Source organism: Oncorhynchus clarkii, chromosome 3, assembly GCF_045791955.1.
Source record: "Oncorhynchus clarkii lewisi isolate Uvic-CL-2024 chromosome 3, UVic_Ocla_1.0, whole genome shotgun sequence".
Taxonomy (NCBI): domain Eukaryota; kingdom Metazoa; phylum Chordata; class Actinopteri; order Salmoniformes; family Salmonidae; genus Oncorhynchus; species Oncorhynchus clarkii.
Genome location: NC_092149.1, coordinates 3,590,474 through 3,600,473, shown reverse-complemented (window position 1 = coordinate 3,600,473; position 10,000 = coordinate 3,590,474). Strand labels below are relative to the sequence as shown.

The 10,000-nt window shown below is 51.6% G+C and overlaps 1 protein-coding gene across 1 annotated transcript in view; it reads right to left on the bottom strand.

Moving 5' to 3' along the window:
• The window catches only part of LOC139405576 (intermembrane lipid transfer protein VPS13B), a 316,293-nt gene that overhangs the window by 95,781 nt on the left and 210,512 nt on the right, over positions 1-10,000 (bottom strand). The window contains exons 18-19 of the mRNA XM_071147988.1: positions 2,480-2,620; positions 1,461-1,643 (exon numbers count right to left, since the gene is read on the bottom strand). Of these exons, the coding sequence (XP_071004089.1) occupies positions 1,461-1,643; positions 2,480-2,620 (324 nt within the window). The remainder of the gene's footprint in view (positions 1-1,460; positions 1,644-2,479; positions 2,621-10,000) is intronic.

Here is a 10,000-nt window from a genome sequence, read left to right as displayed (position 1 = left end):
CTGGAAGACGGAGGACAACTGAACGTCTCCACAGGTCTGGAAGACGGAGGACAACTGAACGTCTCCACAGGTCTGGAAGACGGAGGACAACTGGACGTCCACACAGGTCTGGAAGACGGAGGACAACTGGACGTCTCCACAGGTCTGGAAGACGGAGGACAACTGAACGTCTCCACAGGTCTGGAAGACGGAGGACAACTGGACACAAAAGGGACTGTAAATGAAGGCAAACCTTTGTTGTGCGTTTTGTTTCTACGATGACTGTCCATAACAGTCCAAAACACTGAGTCACCTGGACATAAACAAATGTCCACACGTCCATTTTGAGATGCTTACTGGACTCTATTTCATATAAACGTCACGTATAAAGAAGGCTTTGAGATGACCTCATGAGAGGAGAAAGAAGAATTCACCAGATTCGGAAAAGTTCCAGAAGAAACTAGTTTGATCTCTTTTAACGGTGATGTGTCTTTCCAGCCGGGAACACCTCCCAGAATGCTCTCTGTCTCTGGCTGGCACTAAAAAAAAAAAAGGCAACTGAACACACTGCTCCTCCTCTCTCCTGAAGCATCATGGGAACTCTGGGCTTCAAGGTGTCACTTACTCTGGTCGTAGTAACAGATCAGGTCACACCGACCCACAGGCCTCATCCACCATGACTCCTTCCATCCCACCGGAGAGGGTAGCAATCCACCTTCAAAATATGTCCCCCCCCCCCCCCCCCCTCCAAGTCCACCTCTGTCTCCTGTACCACACATGCACTGAAGGACAATAGCAGAATATGTCCCCCCCCCCCCTACAAGGAGACAGGAGGTAGGACTGATCACATGACCTGTTGGGGACTTCAGTAATGTGGACTAGACTTTGGGACGGGAGGTAGGACTGATCACATGACCTGTTGGGGACTTCAGTAATGTGGACTAGACTTTGGGACGAGAGGGAGGACTGATCACATGACCTGTTGAGGACTTCAGTAATGTGGGCTAGACTTTGGGACGGGAGGTAGGACTGATCACATGACCTGTTGGGGACTTCAGTAATGTGGACTAGACTTTGGGACAGGAGGTAGGACTGATCACATGACCTGTTGAGGACTTCTGTAATGTGGACTAGACTTTGGGACAGGAGGTAGGACTGAGGACTTCTGTAATGTGGACTAGACTTTGGGACAGGAGGTAGGACTGAGGACTTCAGTAATGTGGACTAGACTTTGGGACAGGAGGTAGGACTGAGGACTTCTGTAATGTGGACTAGACGTTGGGACAGGAGGTAGGACTGAGGACTTCAGTAATGTGGACTAGGTGTTGGGACAGGAGGGAGGACTGATGACCTGTTGAGGACTTCAGTAATGTGGACTAGACGTTGGGACGAGAGGTAGATGACCTAACTGGTCTGAAGAACCAGAGGTTTCCTCTACCGTACCAGCTGGCGTATTGTAGCGATAGAGGCGTCAGACTTACCAGAGGAGTTACGGCCGTCGACCCCGTGCTGAGGTATCTGTACTGAGAAGGTCAGGAGGTCAGGGGCCAGCAGGGACTCAGGTTTACGGATCTCATTGAGCCAGCGACTCTGGTGAAGCTCTTTAGTGTCAGATGGACCCTGGAGCAGAGGAACCAGCTTCTCCTTCATACCCTCTGGTGAACCTGGAGAGAAGGAGGAGGAGGAGGAGGAGGAGGAGAAGAAGGAGGAGAAGTAGAAGGAGGAGGAGAAGGAGGAGGATGAGAAGGAGAAGGAGGATGAGAAGGAGGATGAGAAGGAGGAGGAAGAGGAGGAGGAGGAGAAGGAGGAGGAGGAGAAGAAGGAGGAGGAGAAGGAGGAGGAGGAGGAGGAGAAGGAGGAGGAGAAGGAAGAGGAGAAGGAAGAGGAGAAGGAGGAGGAGGAGAAGGAGGAGGAGAAGGAGGAGGAGAAGGAGGAGGAGGAGAAGGAGGAGAAGGAGGAGGAAAAGGAGGAGGAGAAGGAGAAGGAGGAGAAGGAGGAGAAGGAGGAGGACGAGGAGGAGGAGAGACAATGTAACTACATCGGTCTGGATCTAGAGAAAGTGAATTTCAAATTGATTCTACAAGTAGAGCAGTCCTAAAGGTGACCTGCTGATGAACTGCTCTGGGTCTGTCAGCTATAGTGGTGATATGGAGATCTCTGTGTGGACAGGAAGCCATTCTGTTTCGGACATCAGAGAATGAGAAAAAGCCCCGATCTCAATGACAAGAGGCCCCTCTGAGACCAGCGGTGACGACACACAGACTAAACATTTGGACCCAAGTCCAGGCAGGACTGAGTCAGTGTGTTAAATGTGAAAGAGAAGAGTCTCGGTGTAGGGGCGGTGTAGGGGCGGTGTAGGGGCGGTGTAGGGGCGGTGTAGGGGCGGTGTAGGGGCGGTGTAGGGGCGGCGTAGGGGCGGCGTAGGGGCGGCGTAGGAGCGGTGTAGGGGCGGTGTAGGGGGTAAAGGCAGTAAAGTTTAACAGGGCACAGCTGCACACACCTGGGGTCCTGGCACACACTTTAACAGCTCCCACGGTCCCTCCGACGCAGTTCCCCGTGGCTCTGCTGCAGAACTTCAGCTCCACGTTCTGGACCGAGGCCTCCAGGGTCGGAGGAGGAGGAGGAGACGGAGACTTCACACCTAATAAAAACAACGACTGATAATGAAGTAGGTAGCGGCGCCGATCTGGTGGAGGTTGAAACGCTGCTGCTGCTTCGTTAAAACTATGGAGCGGATCTCTGGACCCTTCAGGTGTTTCTGGTTACACCTGGACTGGACCTGCTACTCTCTCACAGTACACAGAGAGACTGGACCCTTCAGGTGTTTCTGGTTACACCTGGACTGGACCTGCTACTCTCTCACAGTACACAGAGAGACTGGACCCTGCTACTCTCTCACAGTACACAGAGAGACTGGACCCTGCTACTCTCTCACAGTACACAGAGAGACTGGACCCTTCATGTGTTTCTGGTTACACCTGGAATGGACCTGCTACTCTCTCACAGTACACAGAGAGACTGGACCCTTCAGGTGTTTCTGGTTACACCTGGACTGGACCTGCTACTCTCTCACAGTACACAGAGAGACTGGACCCTTCAGGTGTTTCTGGTTACACCTGGACTGGACCTGCTACTCTCTCACAGTACACAGAGAGACTGGACCCTGCTACTCTCTCACAGTACACAGAGAGACTGGACCCTGCTACTCTCTCACAGTACACAGAGAGGCTGGACCCTGCTACTCTCTCACAGTAAACAGAGAGACTGGACCTGCTACTCTCTCACAGTACACAGAGAGACTGGACCCTTCAGGTGTTTCTGGTTACACCTGGACTGGACCTGCTACTCTCTCACAGTACACAGAGAGACTGGACCCTGCTACTCTCTCACAGTACACAGAGAGACTGGACCCTGCTACTCTCTCACAGTACACAGAGAGACTGGACCCTTCATGTGTTTCTGGTTACACCTGGAATGGACCTGCTACTCTCTCACAGTACACAGAGAGACTGGACCCTTCAGGTGTTTCTGGTTACACCTGGACTGGACCTGCTACTCTCTCACAGTACACAGAGAGACTGGGCTTGCTACTCTCTCACAGTACACAGAGAGACTGGACCCTTCAGGTGTTTCTGGTTACACCTGGACTGGACCTGCTACTCTCTCACAGTACACAGAGAGACTGGACCCTTCAGGTGTTTCTGGTTACACCTGGACTGGACCTGCTACTCTCTCACAGTACACAGAGAGACTGGACCCTGCTACTCTCTCACAGTACACAGAGAGACTGGACCCTGCTACTCTGTCACAGTACACAGAGAGGCTGGACCCTGCTACTCTCTCACAGTAAACAGAGAGACTGGACCTGCTACTCTCTCACAGTACACAGAGAGACTGGACCCTTCAGGTGTTTCTGGTTACACCTGGACTGGACCTGCTACTCTCTCACAGTACACAGAGAGACTGGGCCTGCTACTCTCTCACAGTAAACAGAGAGACTGGACCCTGCTACTCTCTCACAGTACACAGAGAGACTGGACCTGCTACTCTCTCACTGTACACAGAGAGACTGGACCTGCTACTCTCTCACAGTACACAGAGAGACTGGGCCTGCTACTCTCTCACAGTAAACAGAGAGACTGGACCTGCTACTCTCTCACAGTACACAGAGAGACTGGACCTGCTACTCTCTCACAGTACACAGAGAGACTGGACCTGCTACTCTCTCACAGTACACAGAGAGACTGGACCTGCTACTCTCTCACAGTACACAGAGAGACTGGACCCTTCAGGTGTTTCTGGTTACACCTGGACTGGACCTGCTACTCTCTCACAGTACACAGAGAGACTGGGCCTGCTACTCTCTCACAGTACACAGAGAGACTGGACCCTGCTACTCTCTCACAGGACACAGAGAGACTGGACCTGCTACTCTCTCACAGTACACAGAGAGACTGGACCTGCTACTCTCTCACAGTACACAGAGAGACTGGACCCTTCAGGTGTTTCTGGTTACACCTGGACTGGACCGGCTACTCTCTCACAGTACACAGAGAGACTGGACCTGCTACTCTCTCACAGTAAACAGAGAGACTGGACCCTGCTACTCTCTCACAGTACACAGAGAGACTGGACCTGCTACTCTCTCACTGTACACAGAGAGACTGGACCTGCTACTCTCTCACAGTACACAGAGAGACTGGACCCTTCAGGTGTTTCTGGTTACACCTGGACTGGACCGGCTACTCTCTCACAGTACACAGAGAGACTGGGCCTGCTACTCTCTCACAGTACACAGAGAGACTGGACCCTGCTACTCTCTCATAGTAAACAGAGAGACTGGACCCTGGTACTCTCTCACAGTACACAGAGAGACTGGACCCTTCAGGTGTTTCTGGTTACACCTGGACTGGACCTGCTATTCTCTCACAGTGCACAGAGAGACTGGACCTGCTACTCTCTCACAGTACACAGAGAGACTGGACCCTGCTACTCTCTCACAGTACACAGAGAGACTGGACCCTGCTACTCTCTCACAGTACACAGAGAGACTGGACCTGCTACTCTCTCTCTCTGGGCTGCCCTCCACCCCTCCCTCCACCCTCCCTCCCTCCACTCCTCCCTCCCTCCCTCCACTCCTCCCTCCCTCCACTCCTCCCTCCCTCCACTCCTCCCTCCCTCCCTCCACCCCCCCCTCCCTCCACGCCTCCCCTCCCCTCCCTCCCTCCCTCCCTTCCTCCACCCCTCCCTCCATCCATCCCTCCACTCCTCCCCTCCCCTCCCCTCCCCTCCCTCCCTCCCTCCACTCCTCCCTCCCTCCACCCCTCCCTCCCTCCCTCCACTCCTCCACCCCTCCCTCCATCCACCCCTCCCTCCCTCCCTCCACTCCTCCCTCCCTCCACTCCTCCCTCCCTCCACCCCTCCCTCCACTCCTCCCTCCCTCCCTCCACCCCCCCCTCCCTCCACTCCTCCCCTCCCCTCCCTCCATCCACCCCTCCCTCCCTCCCTCCACTCCTCCCTCCCTCCACCCCTCCCTCCCTCCCTCCCTCCACTCCTCCCTCCCTCCCTCCACTCCTCCCTCCCTCCCTCCACCCCCCCCTCCCTCCACTCCTCCCCTCCCCTCCCTCCCTCCCTTCCTCCACCCCTCCCTCCCTCCCTCCACTCCTCCCTCCCTCCCTCCACCCCCCCCTCCCTCCACTCCTCCCCTCCCCTCCCTCCCTCCCTTCCTCCACCCCTCCCTCCCTCCCTCCCGTGTACATTCTTCCAGCCAGGCAGGCGGGCGCTGTCTGAGGAATCGTATAAAACTCTGACACCACCTGTTCCAATAAGGATGTATTGTTCATTCTAACTTCCCATCACAGAGACACGAGGTTTCATTTCCTACCAGCTAGTGTCCAGAGAAGAAGAGTTGTGGCCTGAATCTGACTCTAACCTGCCTGGTGTCTGAAGTAGTAGTCAGTAGTACAGGAACAAGGTGTTGTACTCTAACCTGCCTGGTGTCTGAAGTAGTAGTCAGTAGTACAGGAACAAGGTGTTGTACTCTAACCTGCCTGGTGTCTGAAGTAGTAGTCAGTAGTACAGGAACAAGGTGTTGTACTCTAACCTGCCTGGTGTCTGAAGTAGTAGTCAGTAGTACAGGAACAAGGTGTTGTACTCTAACCTGCCGGGTGTCTGAAGTAGTAGTCAGTAGTACAGGAACAAGGTGTTGTACTCTAACCTGCCGGGTGTCTGAAGTAGTAGTCAGTAGTACAGGAACAAGGTGTTGTACTCTAACCTGCCTGGTGTCTGAAGTAGTAGTCAGTAGTACAGGAACAAGGTGTTGTACTCTAACCTGCCTGGTGTCTGAAGTAGTAGTCAGTAGTACAGGAACAAGGTGTTGTACTCTAACCTGCCTGGTGTCTGAAGTAGTAGTCAGTAGTACAGGAACAAGGTGTTGTACTCTAACCTGCCGGGTGTCTGAAGTAGTAGTCAGTAGTACAGGAACAAGGTGTTGTACTCTAACCTGCCGGGTGTCTGAAGTAGTAGTCAGTAGTACAGGAACAAGGTGTTGTACTCTAACCTGCCTGGTGTCTGAAGTAGTAGTCAGTAGTACAGGAACAAGGTGTTGTACTCTAACCTGCCTGGTGTCTGAAGTAGTAGTCAGTAGTACAGGAACAAGGTGTTGTACTCTAACCTGCCTGGTGTCTGAAGTAGTAGTCAGTAGTACAGGAACAAGGTGTTGTACTCTAACCTGCCTGGTGTCTGAAGTAGTAGTCAGTAGTACAGGAACAAGGTGTTGTACTCTAACCTGCCTGGTGTCTGAAGTAGTAGTCAGTAGTACAGGAACAAGGTGTTGTTTCACTGACGAATGAAATGGAACGTATTTGAGAGGGATACAACGAGACGTTATAGTGTTAAATGACAGGGATAATACTGAGTTAAAGAAGTAGCCTGGTGTCATCCTACCAGAGGGATAATACTGAGTTAAAGAAGTAGCCTGGTGTCATCCTACCAGAGGGATAATACTGAGTTAAAGAAGTAGCCTGGTGTCATCCTACCAGAGGGATAATACTGAGTTAAAGAAGTAGCCTGGTGTCATCCTACCAGAGGGATAATACTGAGTTAAAGAAGTAGCCTGGTGTCATCCTACCAGAGGGATAATACTGAGTTAAAGAAGTAGCCTGGTGTCATCCTACCAGAGGGATAATACTGAGTTAAAGAAGTAGCCTGGTGTCATCCTACCAGAGGGACAATACTGAGTTAAAGAAGTAGCCTGGTGTCATCCTACCAGAGGGATAATACTGAGTTAAAGAAGTAGCCTGGTGTCATCCTGCCAGAGGGATAATACTGAGTTAAAGAAGTAGCCTGGTGTCATCCTACCAGAGGGATAATACTGAGTTAAAGAAGTAGCCTGGTGTCATCCAGCCAGAGGGGTAATACTGAGTTAAAGAAGTAGCCTGGTGTCATCCTACCAGAGGGATAATACTGAGTTAAAGAAATAGCCTGGTGTCATCCAGCCAGAGGGATAATACTGAGTTAAAGAAGTAGCCTGGTGTCATCCTACCAGAGGGATAATACTGAGTTAAAGAAGTAGTCTGGTGTCATCCTACCAGAGGGATAATACTGAGTTAAAGAAGTAGCCTGGTGTCATCCTGCCAGAGGGATAATACTGAGTTAAAGAAGTAGCCTGGTGTCATCCTACCAGAGGGATAATACTGAGTTAAAGAAGTAGCCTGGTGTCATCCAGCCAGAGGGGTAATACTGAGTTAAAGAAGTAGCCTGGTGTCATCCTACCAGAGGGATAATACTGAGTTAAAGAAGTAGTCTGGTGTCATCCTACCAGAGGGATAATACTGAGTTAAAGAACTAGGGATAATACTGAGTTAAAGAAGTAGCCTGGTGTCATCCTACCAGAGGGATAATACTGAGTTAAAGAAGTAGCCTGGTGTCATCCTACCAGAGGGATAATACTGAGTTAAAGAACTAGGGATAATACTGAGTTAAAGAAGTAGCCTGGTGTCATCCTACCAGAGGGATAATACTGAGTTAAAGAAGTAGCCTGGTGTCATCCTGCCAGGGGGTTAGGGGTTGGGGGGGGGGGGTTAAACACAGCTCTCTGATCTGGAAGGGAACCAGTTCATTATTCTGGAACAGTCTCTAGTCTGGACTCCATCCAGGATCAGAGGGTTTATAGAGACAGGAAACCCAAGCAGTTTGGAGTCAGATATCAGATCACCCCCTGCCTCTCCCTCTCCCCTGCCTCTCCCTCTCCACCTCCTACTGCCTCTCCCTCTCCACCTCCTACTCCCTCTCCACCTCCTACTGCTACTTCTCCCTCTCTCTCACGCTCTCCCTGTCCTCCTCTCTCTCCCTCCTCCTCCCTCTCTCTCTCTCGCTCTCCCTCTCTCTACCTCCTCCTCCTCATACTCCTCCCACTCTCTACCTCCTTCTCCTCTACCTCCTCCCTCTCTCCCTACCTCCTCCCTCTTCCACTAGTCCTCCCTGTCCTCCTCTCTCTCCCTCTTCCTCCCTCTCTCTCTCCCTCTTCCTCCCTCTCTCTTTCTCTCCCTCCTCCCTCTTCCACTCCTCCTCCCTGTCCTCCTCACTCCCCCTCCTCATCCTTCTCCTCCCACTCTCTACCTCCTTATCCTACTCCCTTTCTCTCTACCTCCTCCCTCTATCTCTACCTCCTCCCTATCCTCTCTCTACCTCCTTCTCCTCCTCCCTCTCTCTCGACCTCCTTCTCATCCTCCCTCTCTCTCTCTCTACCTCCTCCTCCCTATCCTCTCTCTACCTCCACCTCCCTATCCTCTCTCTACCTCCACCTCCCTATCCTCTCTCCACCTCCCTATCCTCTCTCTACCTCCTTTATCCTCCTCCCTATCCTCCTCCCTGTCCTCATCCACTCCTCCTCCCTGTCCTCCTCCTCCTAGTCTTTCCTCCCTCCATCCCTCCATCTGCTGTGATGGATCACGGTGGTGCAGAAAAGCCATAGGACTTCAAACGCTCCTCTTTAGAGAGCAGAGCAGGGGACTCTACCTCCTCCTCCTTTAAACGCTCCTCTTTAGAGAGCAGAGCAAGGGGACCACTGAGCCACTGCAGCCAGACTGCAGCCAGCCTTTCATCTGGAGACCTGCTCCCAGAGGGGAATACAGAGTCTCTGTCTACACTGGTTAATCCTAATAAATAACCTGGTGGCTGCAGGTGAATGAACGGGAGGGAGGAGGGGATGGACGTTCGGCGCAGCTGGGGAATTACTGGCAATTGGTTGAGTCTGGAGCAAGGGGTTATAGTTAGACTGAGAGGATGGGATTAGACAGGAGGTTATAGTTAGACTGAGAGGATGGGATTAGACAGGAGGTTATAGTTAGATTTAGAGGATGGGATTAGACAGGGGGTTATAGTTAGACTGAGAGGATGGGATTAGACAGGGGGTTATAGTTAGACTGAGAGGATGGGATTAGACAGGAGGTTATAGTTAGATTTAGAGGATGGGATTAGACAGGAGGTTATAGTTAGACTGAGATGATGTCATTAGACAGGAGGTTATAGTTAGATTTAGAGGATGGGATTAGACAGGAGGTTATAGTTAGACTGAGAGGATGGGATTAGACAGGAGGTTATAGTTAGATTTAGAGGATGGGATTAGACAGGGGGTTATAGTTAGACTGAGAGGATGGGATTAGACAGGGGGTTATAGTTAGATTTAGAGGATGGGATTAGACAGGGGGTTATAGTTAGACTGAGAGGATGGGATTAGACAGGGGGTTATAGTTAGATTTAGAGGATGGGATTAGACAGGGGGTTATAGTTAGACTGAGAGGATGGGATTAGACAGGGGGTTATAGTTAGATTTAGAGGATGGGATTAGACAGGGGGTTATAGTTAGACTGAGAGGATGGGATTAGACAGGAGGTTATAGTTAGATTTAGAGGATGGGATTAGACAGGGGGTTATAGTTAGACTGAGAGGATGGGATTAGACAGGGGGTTATAGTTAGACTGAGAGGATGGGATTAGACAGGGGGTTATAGTTAGACTGA